At 32.2% G+C, this 13,501-nt stretch overlaps 1 protein-coding gene across 5 annotated transcripts in view; it reads left to right on the top strand.

Annotated features, from left to right (window-relative positions):
• The window catches only part of ULK4 (unc-51 like kinase 4), a 214,672-nt gene that overhangs the window by 7,603 nt on the left and 193,568 nt on the right, over positions 1 to 13,501 (top strand). For 4 of the 5 annotated variants that reach the window (XR_015772489.1, XM_088055085.1, XM_088055082.1 and 1 more), the window contains exons 6-15: positions 1,351 to 1,452; positions 2,274 to 2,357; positions 2,994 to 3,069; positions 3,690 to 3,785; positions 5,588 to 5,712; positions 5,830 to 5,899; positions 8,211 to 8,310; positions 8,754 to 8,858; positions 10,965 to 11,025; positions 12,923 to 13,104. Coding sequence is in view for 4 of the 5 variants with exons in the window: in XM_088055085.1 (XP_087911211.1) it covers positions 1,351 to 1,452; positions 2,274 to 2,357; positions 2,994 to 3,069; positions 3,690 to 3,785; positions 5,588 to 5,712; positions 5,830 to 5,899; positions 8,211 to 8,310; positions 8,754 to 8,858; positions 10,965 to 11,025; positions 12,923 to 13,104 (1,001 nt within the window). In the remaining variant the exon portion in view is untranslated. The remainder of the gene's footprint in view (positions 1 to 1,350; positions 1,453 to 2,273; positions 2,358 to 2,993; positions 3,070 to 3,689; positions 3,786 to 5,587; positions 5,713 to 5,829; positions 5,900 to 8,210; positions 8,311 to 8,753; positions 8,859 to 10,964; positions 11,026 to 12,922; positions 13,105 to 13,501) is intronic. The other variant, XM_088055074.1, reaches the window with a different exon arrangement.

Below are 13,501 nucleotides of genomic sequence, written 5' to 3'. Positions count from 1 at the left end.
TATTTATGGACTTAAAAAGTTTGTGCTGTGCAGGTGCTGTAAGGTCTGGAGCTAAATTCCATTAAGTTAGTGTTAGAAGTATACAGAAAATTCAGGAAATACTATACAGCTTCTTTCATTGGGCACTGCACTGCTGTATTTTCATTGTCCTTTTTTATGTGGTCTAGGTTATTTCTCGTTTGAGGTCAACTCTTTCACTACCTTAAAGAACGACAATTAAGTTTTAAGGTCTGAGAAAGTTACTGTGCTTCAGTTTCAACAGGCAGATCCACACAGATGCAGTAGACTGCAAATACTATTTTATTTTGTTACTGTGTTATTTCTTTCATTTAATAAGAAACATTCAGAAACTTGTTTTTAATCTTCTTAATCTTTTATTGGTTGTTATCTTGGAACATCTCACAGATTTGTATTTCCAAGATAATGATGGCTCATATATCAGTTACTTTTATCAGAAACAACAGAATCTTGGTAATATTTTATGAGAGGTCTCTTTGCTGTCTCCTTCTGAGAGTCCACACTGGAAATAATAAGACCAAGATCAGGTCTTTATTCTGGAAGAAATGCAAATCTAATCTCTTTCCTGTTGCTCTTCAGAACTGTTTTGATATGTATTACCTTTTGTCACTTAAAGAAATAACACACAAGAAGAAAAGAGCCCAAAATAAGTTTTTTAAGGGACTTTGGAATTGGCAGTGTAAATTTTTAGAGATTTTTGAGAACTGATGGGAGCTATTGTAGAAATAGTAACTGTATATTTCATTTCTGTATTAAACAAAAGTGATTTGTGAATAAGCTGCTATCATTTGATATGTGATGTTTTCACAGTGTTTTAGTGGGAAAAGGGCCACAACTGTTTAGATAAGTGATTTCATTGTCTAGCTACCTTGTTTTTGTAACAGAGCTTTCTAAGTTCGTGAAGGTTTATTTCTTGGGATAGAGAAATAAAAAAAAAAATAAAAAAGAAATCCCAAATTTAATATAACATAATTATTTTTGTTACTCACATGAGAGTGGTTTACCATTCCGCTCGAATTGCTTGCTCTGAAAGCTGTTAAAGGAGATCAAAACATTCTTTGCATTAATTGCTGTGTTTGAAAATGCAGCACAAGTCAGTTTGGTAATAGAAGTGAAATAAACAACAAAATAGCATATATAATCCTACATAATCCAGTTACAACACAGAAGTTCCTTTGAAACTACTTACATTTGCTATTTCAGTTTTCTTGTTTGTTGAGTGAAGATAATCTATGACTTGGTGAAGTTTGGAGACAAAGTTCAAAGTGTTAAAAAGGATGAATGCTGAGTGAATAATCAAAACACATTAATTTTGCATTCTGTGTTTTGTAGGCTTTCCATTTTACACAGCTCCTGAAGCAATAAAGGGAGACAATTTCTGCAAAGCCAGTGATCTGTGGTCCCTGGGATGTTTACTCTATGAAATGTTCTCAGGTTGTAAATTTGTGTATCTGTATTATCTGTGATAATGGAAACATAGGTCATGATCCCAGAGTAAATTCTTATGAACTTTCTAGGGAAGTTAGGACATAGAAAAACTTAAGAAAGATTTTGAAGATTTCTTGAAGAACATACTAACTGTGCTTAAGAGACAAAAAAAAGTGTCTTTATGAAATAATCTGGTGAAACAATGCTGTTACATGGTCCTATTGACAACAATACTAACCAACATGTAGGGTTTAAATACTATTATTTAAAATTATGGCAGCCCTCAAATTCTGACAGTATAGTGCTTTTAATCTCATTGGTATTAAACTCTGTGTGCAGTATTTTAAACCTTTGAAAGAGAAAACTGCCTCACTATTGTAAAACTAGAGTAATTTGGTTCCCTGCACATGAAGTACCTTAGCTTCATATAGAAGGGAACTTCATCACAGAAGATAATTACACTGCAGCCCTATTAAACCTTAAGCAAAACACTGATCTGTTGGATCAACACAGTAACACAGATATGGAGATTTCTGCCTTTTCCTCTTACCTCATTTCTGATTCATACAGGGCTATTATGGTCACCTCCATCATGCCTTCTTTGGTGCCTCTTCTGTCTGTGGTTTCTTTTGCTGTTAATGATGAAAGAATTTAATCCAAGATTTGGAATTTAAATTGGCAAGAAAACTTGAAAAATAGTACTCAGACTGAGGCTATTTATTTCTTTGGATGCTTTCTCAAGAAAATGAGCTCATGATAAATCCTTGCACCTTACAACCATTTTGAAATTTGCCTTATCTCTGAAATACACTTCTGTTTGTTTGTAGGAAAACGGCCATTCTTGTCAGAAAGCCGTTCGGAATTAATTGAAAAGATTTTATCTGAAGATCCATTGCGACCAGGGCCAGAGGGTAGGGTTCTGTTATTCTTTAATGGATCAAATCACAGTAATACTTACAAAGTTAAAGCTTTGGTTTGCCCTTTTTCTTCTGAGGCTGGTTGCAGGAATCAGTTAGTTGTCCAAAGTGAATGTTAGCAATGCCTTCCTATGATAATTCCCTGTTAGTGATGAATGTTTGTTTTTCTTTTGACAGAGACGTATATAATTTACTTCTAATTTTTAACACTAAATCTACCTGCTGGAGTGGAATTTTTGGTCTTGGTCATTCTGGGAATCAGTGTTATTCATAGAGATCCTTATATATTAGCGTCTCTTTCAATTTAAGCAGATTTTAACGCTACTTAATTTCTTCCTGGTGTCTATCTGATAATTGGAGGATGCTATTTTTTTAAAGTTACAAGTTTAAAAACATTTTTATTGGTTGGATGACCAAGCATTAGTAGTTTGTATGTTCTGGGTGTTTTTTGAAGATTCTTTGAAATGCAAAGAGTATATATTTAAGATCCTTTATACATTGAGGTTTGTTTTCAGATGAAATTACTATCAATAAGGTTTTTTAACATGATCAGTAGATAATTGTGTGGTTTACATTGGTTGATGGTTGTTTTTGCTCTCCAATACTGATCTTCAGTGCTTCTATTTACAGGTTCTGCTTTTCACAAACCGTCTGCTGAGTTCATCAGTTTGCTTGATGGGTTACTTCAAAAGGATCCTCAGAAAAGGTAAACTGCCTAATCCATAACAGCTGTTTATGTTGTCACCTCTGGAGAAAATAATTATTATGATACTGTATTGTATAGTATTTTGTAGATGACAAAGAATGCAGAAAAAATTTCATCTCTCATATAAAAGAGCACTGTGCTTTTTCTTAGATGAAGATATATAGAATTGACGTTTTCATTCAGTGCATTTTTTTTTATTTGTGTACCTGTGCTAAATAGATAACTTTGTAATAGAATGATAGCCAGTTTTGAATTGGATGGCTTTGCTTTTCCAGAGCAAAGGGCACATGTAATTTATTAGGCTTTTATTTATACCTGATACAGTTCCATTGTTAAATAATTTAGGGCTATAAGTTACAGGGTATGTCAGATAATTTACATGTGGCATTAACGCTGCAGTTTCCTTTATTCTTATTCTCATACATCTGTTGTGTGAATGTTCCATTCTGATTTAAGGCAAAAAGTTTGCCGTTTAAGAAAACTTACTTGTTTTCCAAATAAAAGCAAACAACAGGATTAACTGCTCTGTAGTGTCACTGGGTTCAAAAGCTAGTCTGGTATGTCTCTGTGGAGTTGTACTTAGCCACTGCTTTTACAGTTTGTTTGTTGCTTTTCCAAAGGCTGAATTGGACAGACCTATTGCAGCATCCATTCTGGAAAGGATCCCTTAGCCATTGTGGTGGTGATTCTGCGGACAGACAGGGCACAAGCTTAAGGTACTGAATGTTCAAGGAAGATTTCTTTTACTAAATATAAGCAAAGATAAAAAATAAAATATTTTATTGCCTGTAAATTTTATAACTTTTGAACTTTTCTTAGAATTTTCATGAATTAATGAATGGGGTTTTACACCATTCAGTGGGTAGTTTTGGATGCTTATGAATTGTATTATCCTACTAGTGTATTGCACTGTCCATTCACTTTCAACACACTCCATCCTGCTGGCTACAGAATGTGTTGAAATTAACTTCTGAGCTAAATTATCTCATTTTTATTTATTTGTTTATATATTATATAATATATAAATATTGTTGTATGAATCTGACTTAATTTAAAGCTTTTGTAGAATCTTATAAATATGGGTCATTTTTATCTTTCGTATTTTTTTTGTTTTTATGTGTTAGGCTTAGAGCCTCTCAAAGCCTATCAGTGCATCATCTTAAAGCTGTGGTTCAGCCTTATAATCTTGCAAATGCAGCTGACCCATATTCTTTGTGTATGACATGATGCATTAATCTAATAGTAGGGTTTTTTTTCTGAATTTTTAATACTCTACACTGCTACATATGCAGGAACACCCAAACCTTTTGTGAAAATGGTTTTTATGTATTAAAAAGTTAGTTTTCTTCTAAGCTCCTGTTACCTTGCTGGTTTTTATGTTTCTAATTTTGAATTAGGACATTTAGCATTGTTTTTTGTGTTACTTTGTTCTAAATATTTGCAAAATACTTCATATTCCAATCTGGGCAACTAATATCAAAATAGTTTTAGAATGCTGAGGTTTTTTTGTTGTATCTACTTTAACATTTTCTCTTCATGTTGTTTAATACCTGTTTCTGATACTAGTGCTGCAGTATTTTTGTTATTATGTTTCTTATAGTTTGAGATACAGCTCTTTGTCTTCTAATTGTATTACTGGTTTCACCTGCAATAAAAAATTAATATTTAAAGTTTATATTGTGAACTAAGATTTTATTCAAGGTTTAAGCAAGACTTATGTCAACATCCTGATAGTGATAATTTTGGGGAATTTTCAGAGAACCAGAGAAACCTTAATCTCCTACAAAAAATTGGGCCATTTGGCCATACTCCTAAGGTTTTTTCTAAGGCCTCTGAAATATCTGCTGATGTGTGCACTAACTGGCAAATACGAAAAATATAAAACGTTGGCTTGACATGCAGCAGAAGCTCAATACTCTCTCTCTCTTTTCCAACTGTGAGGCCCATGTATCTATTTTATTTGCGGTGTGGGTTTAATAATTGATATCCTGGAGAGCCTTCATTAAGGTTTTATGACCCAGTTTCATGTGAGTAATCTAAGGACATGTTAAAAAACACCCAGACAACCAAAATCAATAAAATTGCATTTAAGTATGACATTTAAATCATTACATACACAAAAATGTGGTTTTAATCTAGGCTACAGACTTCATAATTTGACAGAGGTTTGTTGTGACTTTTTCCTGTGAAGATTAAAATTTCTGTAATGTTTTTAGTATTTCTTTAGTATCTGTATGTTATTATGGGGTAATAATTTAACTTTTTTAATGTCCTTCATTTAAATTCTAATGCTAGAATTTTTAATATTCTCCAAGTTATTTGCTGTAAACTTATTTTTCATCATTGCCATTACCAATATAAAAAGTATGTGCAACACATGTTTAAAGAGGATATTGTTCTAGAGAATGACAGCTAAACTGTATGCTAACAATTGCAACAGATCTTGGATATAATGAATTGATTTTAATATCCATCCTCTTTTTAAAAAGATCTATAATTAATATAATTTATTAAACAGCAGAGAAGACACAGAGTCATCAATTTCTTGGAGTGCCAAAGAGTCAGTGGATGCTCATAACAATCTAGATAACCTGTCATCCTCAAGGGCAGGTCCTAAACCATCAAGCAATTCTTTCAAAATAGGTAATATTGCTCCTTATGTTATTTTTTAGTTATTTTATCAATCCTACCAACATATTACTCCCTATGTTTTATTTGATTTTAACCTCTGAATACAAGGTCATGTTCTTTTTTTGTTAGAAACTCATACTGAATTGCGCCCCAAAAGTGTAGTTGATGGTGAATCAAATGAATCTATATTTCTTCTCAGGTATGAAAACCTCCTTGTAATCGTGTATGTTTAGTGTTGTTTTTTTCCTCCACTGTCTCTTCAAACATTTTATTATTATGACTGTAACATTGTGTTTGTGTCTCCTTTTAAGTTTTCTATTACCAGTTAATAAATACTAGAATACATTTGAAGAGCTGGGAAAGCAGTGTGTGTAGTTAAAGCTTATATGACGTTATTGTTCTCATTTTTGAAAGTAAACTTTTGATTACTTAATTGTCTGTCTAAACAGAAAGCTCTGATCTGAAATTTGTTTAGACCTTTCTTACTTCATGCATATAAGAATAGGCTTGGAGAATGATTTCTTTAAATACATAAGAATAAGCATTCAGCGTATGATCTGTTAATAAATTCTGCCTGCAGCTTTTCATCACCAGGCATTGGTAACAGTCTATTAAGTGCTACATGGGTATTAAGTAAAAAAATAGTGATTGATTTAACAGTGATTTGTTTTAGTTGAGGCCTGATTCTGAAACTCTCCTAGCTTTCAGGCCAAGATTATCTAGTGAAATCAACATTTCTCTTATCAACATAAAGCAGAAATATTGCAGTTTGAAAATACTCTTTTAAGCTTCTTGTATAACCTGAAATTTGACTTCTGTACATCATACTGTGTACAAAAGTTAATTTTAGTTGGTTTTAATAAAGTATTAATTCTTATCTCACTTATAACTTTTATCATCACAGCTAAACATATATTATTAGTAAATTCAAGTAGCATTTGATTTAGCCAACTGTTCAAAAGAAAGGCTACAATGGTATTAAAAATGTTATAACCATTTGGTTTTTATTGGTGGAATCCAAATAATATTTTTTTAGCAGTGTAGTTTATTTTTAAGTACATTAATTTAAATACAAAATTTGAAATGTAATGCAAACAAAAGAAATCTGTTCTGAAATTCTCTTTCCTTCAATGGTATAACTTTAGAAAGCATTGTATGTGATGTCTAGTAAAGTATTAAAACATTGAAGTGAAAGAAACTTGCTTACCTGGCACTTTGCACCAGACTAATTAACTGCTGGAGTGGTTAATCAGCTTTTAACAGGAGCAGTGACTTCTTCTACTTGTGCAAATGGAATAGATCTCATTCATTTTACCTAGTTTAATTCAGCAATCTCTTGCCTTAATCTGAGAAACCATCTGAGAACTGAAAAAATAGGTACTATTATCTGTATCTCAAACATATATGAAAGAAAATTAGTTGAATTAATTGAAAAAAAATATTTAACAAATCTACACCTTTTGAAACATGTCAACTTAGTATCATTTGTCCAGCCTCCTAGCTAGAAATCACAAGGGTTTTTTTTTTGTTTAGGAACTAAAATTCCAAGCACATCCTGATACTTTTTTTTACCATAAGAATTAGGATATTTCATATATTTTTATGTACATAATATTTTGGCATTCCTTCATTTTGCCCTTTAAATTTAAATTTCTGTTGAAAATAGATGGAAGATGAGAACTATTACATTAGTTCATTTGATCACTGATTTCCTGAGTGTCATCAGTTTTGTTTGGTCATTATATTTTTAGTTTAGTTTGTTTTTTTCTAATAAAGAAATCTGATTTGCAACTAAATGTGTCTTTTACTTTCTGCTGATTAAGAAAGCATGTTCATTCGAAGTTGTTGATTTAACTAGTTTCCTGGCCTGCCAATTAAGATAATTCTAAAGCTGATTTTAAATGTTTTAATTTAAATTATTGTGTACTATAAAGCCCAAGTTCACTAGCAGCATTATGACAATTGCAACTTGGCAGTATTCTGGTCTCTCCTGTCTTAATTTTCTAATTAGCGGACAGGATTTTAGAAAGAAGAAGCAAAAGGTAAACCCAGTTCACAACGATACACAAAAATTAGGAGGTTTTTAATTCCCATTACTTAGCCAAAACTTGGCAGTCAGAAGAGAATAACATAAAATAAATTGCAATATTTTGTCAAGTTAATATGCTTTGTTTAATTTGTGTTTTTTGTTATTAGGAGTTAAGGTAATAATGGTTTAGCCTCCAGTTTGTAAAGTCATTATGGCTGAGAAAATAATCAAATTACATTCATTTAATAATTTCAACAAAATACCATCTTCCCATTTCTAACTGGCAAAGAAATCCTAACCTTGTCAGAACACATTTAAAGACAGAAATTTTGTGTTTAGTTAATGGAGCAGGCAGAATATTGTGTAATTTATGTTTGTCAGCTTTGAAAATTTGCTGTATGGCATGAACAAAAAAGTAGTTTGCAATGAAACTTAATCTGTAATCTTTTTGTTTTTTATTTTTTTCTTTCTTTTGCTGAAGTTCTCGTCCCACGCCTAGAACTAACTCTGCAGTAGAAGTACGTGATGCTACTACTATCCCAATCAAAAATTCTTCACAAGGAGATTCGTGCTTGAAAAAAGTGAGTAAAAGGTATACATTGAGGGATGTGTTATCTCTACAGTCAGAGTTTTAGCCTGAACTCTGTGGCATAGTCACCTTTCTTTTGCATCCTTCCACAATTAAGTGTGCAAGTTGTTTGAAAAAAATATTTACAGAACTTCAGATGTAGGAGTTAAGAAAGATTCTTAGTCTCCTTTTTTTTTTTCCCCTAGTGCATAAAAGACAAGTTACCTTTTTCCATCTCAATCTACATTTTGACCTAATGCTTTTTCTTCTGGTATGTCTCTCTTACCAGATTTTTTAGTTGGTCCTATCTGCTATATAAATAAAAAGCAAATTGGAGTATGTTTCCATGGCCAGACTGCTTCATATAATATTGAAATGAAGTATTTTGTGAATAAACATGAATTAACTCTTTTTTGGTACAAAACAGTTTATAAAAAAAGTTTGTTCTTGTTCTAGGCTGAAAATGTGTGCTCAAGTCAGCAGGATATGGAGTCAAAATTGAAGGACCTCATTTATACTGAATCTGATCTTATTGTGACACCAATCATTGACAATCCAAAGGTATAGAAAAATAAAATGTAAGATTCAGGAACTTGTGGTTGAGGCTATTTTTGCAGATAAAGTTTTAATCAGGGTGAAACTCCTTTCCTACATTTTATAGTTCTCATTCTAAAACAGTTCCACCCAGTTATCTAGCAATCTGTCATACAATTTTTTGGCAGTCTTTATAATCCTATTGTGTTGCTAATTTATAGAAATGAGTTATTTTGGGATTGAATAGTACTATTAAGTAATATCTTACAAGCAATAGAAGCTACTAAAGGCTGTGTTCAGTGCTTTTGTAGATTTGTTTTCCGATAACTTGCTTTGATATCTGTTAAATGAACACAAAACTTTGGTTTATTATACTGAAAACAAAGGCATCTATGAAGTTTTCTAGATTAGGAGTTAGACTTTTACAGAATAATGTTTGTTACTATTTAGACTTCAACTGTGATGTTTTTATTCAACATGAATTTATTTTCTCTCTTTAAAGAACACCTGAGGTTACAAGAAATGTCTATCTTATTTCTGTCATTTGGATTCTAATATGCTAACAATTTGTAATGAGTCTCCTGAGCAGGAAATTCACACTTAAGTTTGACAGTAAAGAGCAAACAAAAAAAGAAACAGTGCTCTGCATTGCAATGACAATGTACTGTGCATTTATAGGAGGATGTATTGGTAGAAAGAATGATAGGCAAGAGCCCCTTTATCTTCCTTTTGTTTCTGTGCCAGAAAAAATGAAGCAGTCTTATCAGTTTTTATCAACTTTACTCATCAACCTTCAACTTATGAATTTTACTTTACTTGTGAAGAATGCAAGATTTTTTGTTGGAAGTGAGCATCTTAACTCATTAGGAATATCTTACAGCTTTTAGTTGCTGTATTGCTTTAGTATTAACAATTCTTTTGGTTTGTTTTAATCGATTTCTTAACGCTTTGAAAAACTAAAAATCTTACACAGCTAGGTAAGTAACTACCAAATAATACTCTTTTAATATGTTTGGGGTGAGAGACATTGCTCCTAGTGGACACTTTCAAAGGTAATTATATGTTTGAATGCTACTACTGGTAATTTCTCAGTTCTGTCTCAGGACTCTGACACAAAGCCTTAGTCTGTAACTGCTCCTCTTCTTACTACAAGTATAAGAGATGAGATTAGGGGTAGGTGCACATACTGATGAGCACATGTAGACTAATCTCCTTAGCAAGCAATGCCAGACTCAGAATTAATGCAAAATAGCCCACTAAGTTCCAGGGACATATAATCAGAGACTGCCTGCTTGGTGATGACTCTGTAGTCTGCTTTTCAGACTAAAGGATGATACTGACACCTGGTAAATCTGAAGAGCTTGCCATTTAATCTCCTGGAAAGGGATTTGCTAGACGCTGGCAAAATATTAAAAGCTGAAATGTCAGCTTAAATTGTAAAATTTTCCTGTGTTCTGCAGATCTGTGGAATTGAAGACCTTTTTAAGAAAAATAGTTCTCTACTTACGCTAAGACTTCATCTGTCAAAGGCTAAATTCCATTACACAGTTGCCTTTTTAAAAGTTCTTTATTTACTGAAAATCACACTCAAACGCTCAATTACTGAGCAGTCATCCAATTTCATTAGCTAAAAGAAAATTATGGTTTTGCAGGGGAAAAAAACCCTATACCTGATGAATGATTAGCTGTTGATAATATAATTTTTTATATTCAGGAATGGTCTAGTGTATATATGTATTTACTGTATGGAAATGAACTGCTAAAACTTTTTGTAAGCTATCATCTGCATAGTTCCTTTCAGTAGCTTTTGAAACCCAAATGCAAGTATTCTTCTGCAAACAAACAAGATAAAAATGTAAACTGAAAAAATCCTGTGTAATCCCATTTTAAAAATCACGTAAATGGAAATACTAGCAATATAATTATATAAAAAAACATAGAGTTAAATCTCAGATATTTGCTTGGAAGAAATACATACCAGAAAACAATGGAAAATTCCTCAGTAATGAGCAGTAGCATGTACACCCACCCATCCTGTACAAATTTTGCTTCATTGTATTCTAACATTCTACTACTTGGAGATTTTCTAGAAATGTATTAAAACTAGTTGTAATGTGTTGGTTTTTCTTCCAGATAATGAAGCATGTACCAGTTAGATTTGACCCGAAAACTTTACATATACCAGCACATTCAGGTATGGATCTGCTGAAGATTCTAACAAGTTCTGCATGTGCTGCTGTAACTCACTGTTGTAAGACCTGTAACCTCTCCTTGTAGATTATACAAGGTCACAGTTTCAGAACTAGTTTTTCTGAAACTATAGTTGTATATGCAATATTTTTAGCTAGACCAATTTTGAGTAGACTTTTCAAGTACAAACACTTTAACAATATTCCTTTCTATTCTGCTTTCCTGAGTTATAAGCCCAGGCTCAAAACTTTTGCCATGAGGCAGTCATCAGTGTTTAGTTTGGGAAAACTAGCATATTCTTTTCCAACTGAGAGATTTAAACTGAAATATTCAATCAAATTTATTAAAATTTGACAAATGCAGGTAAGCAAGTGGCAGCAGGATCTTAAAATGTGCACTCTTGATCAGCCACAATACTAGACAGCCTTGCCAGTCCCACATTTAATCTTGAGGTGTTATGGCACTAATGTCCCAAAAGATAATGTGAAGTTGTTTGGGATTTGTCTTTTTGTTGTTGCTAATTTTCAATGTCTAGAAATATTTCTGAAAACTAAAGCCAGCTCATTGTCATGTGTGTAATATTTCTTCCCCTGGAATATTTCCTCTAGTCTTTTAAAGGAAAATACTGGACTGTGCTTGAAGAGGGTTATCAGCCAGATATGTAGTTTTTCTAGAATTCACATAGCACCTCTTCCTAGGCATAATAGTTAATCTTTTCTTACTATAAAGGATGTATTTTGAAGAGTTCATTTGTTGAAGAAATTTTATATTTGGAAGGGAACACAACATTCCCCAATCTCTCAGTCAAGACTGTAATCAGTCTTAATTAAAAAATATTTTAAATTTGATTAATCCAAAGATGATCAGATTCCACTGCCTAATGTTTCATATTACATTTAAGTAATTATCACACTGATGTTCTGATATATTTAATTGTTGTCAGCATTTATTTAATATGGGACAGTGTTTTTTATTGTTGGAATGCATTCAGAGTTATAGCTTTCTTCTGGACAACTTTCTGATAGTCTTTGAAGATACTGAATTTGATGCTGCTTGTCAATAATGATTAAAGATAATATGGAAAATTTAAATGAATACCTGGAAGCCAAACCTATTTCCAACTCTACTAATGTATATTTGCCTGCATTAGGAGGTGGTGTTACTTGACTGTAAAATCGGCATAAAAGACAGAAAATGTGCCTTCAAATAGTCTATACTGGAGCATAGCAGAATGGCAGATAAGTTATTAATAAATACCGAAACTGAGGGAGTATATGGCTGCTAGACTGAAGTTAACTGTTGAGGCTGATAAGGAAGTCTGAAAAAAATCTCAATTCATGTGCAATGGTCAATGAATTGAACCACAGGATATATGTTAATTGTCCATGTGACTTGATTTTTTTATGCTCCTTTGGAAATCATCCATGTCCTGATTTGCTAAGGCTTAGCTACATGGGTACCTACCTGTAGGAGTCATTAAAGATGTTTTCAGTTTATTTATTGTGAGCAGATTTCATTGATTTTCTTTAGGTTTTCCTACTTTACTTATTAAGAAAACTTTAGTTATTAAGAATTAGTAATTATGAAGGACAACTTCTTCCTTTCCTAAATATAATGCAAATAAATATTTCCTTAAATGAAGGACTTAGCAGGTTTGCACTTACAAATATGTTTTGAGGCTTTTGTTGCTGAATTTTTATCCTTTATTTCTCTTCTTGCTTCCTTTTTGACTTCTGTAATCTTCAGACATGAATTCTAATATGTTTCTTTAGTATTTTAAGTCCTAAAATTATAATTAGATTCAAACTTTGGAACTTACTTATTCGTGGTGATGTTACTTTGTAGTGTGTTAAAACTACATCAAAGAATCATTAACTATTTGTTATCCTCTTATGGTTTAGTTGAGAAGCTGTCATCTATGAAAGACATGGACTGGAATAGCTTCTTGAAAAGAGTGTGTTCCCTGCTTGATTCCAATGAGAAGAATACAGGGGCAGCACGTTCTAAACTGAACTTACTGTACTACCTGTGCACTTTGGTTGTCCACAAGGAGATTGCAAACAGGCTAATTAGTTCTCAGCTGGTAAGGAAAAGAGCTTTGAAGGAATCAACATGGTTTACATATTTGCCATTGTATCAAAAATTAGCTGCTTTTAGTTGTGTTTGGAAAAGTCAATGGTGTACTGGCAAAAATACGTTGCTGATTAAAGTAAAAAAAACCCAAAAATAATATTAAATTCCATATTACATTTTTTAAAAGAGCTGAGGGAAACGAATTATTTGTCTTAGATTTCTGATACATTTACATATACTTCTTTTGCATTAGCAAAAATGTTGAGGTTAAATGTTTAACCTTTATGAAGAGTGTAAAATAATGTATGATGAAAAATTAGTCTTTGTAAATCATTAAATGGCAGAGGATACTGTAAAGAGTTCATGTATGAATTGTTAAATTAAGTTTATTTGGTCATATGTCTGTA

Source organism: Pseudopodoces humilis, chromosome 1 (genome assembly GCF_049639895.1).
Source record: "Pseudopodoces humilis isolate 2021_Gansu_Grassland_sample_001 chromosome 1, ASM4963989v1, whole genome shotgun sequence".
NCBI lineage: Eukaryota > Metazoa > Chordata > Aves > Passeriformes > Paridae > Pseudopodoces > Pseudopodoces humilis.
Note: the sequence above shows the minus strand (reverse complement) of the source record. Positions and strands in the feature narration are given on the sequence as shown.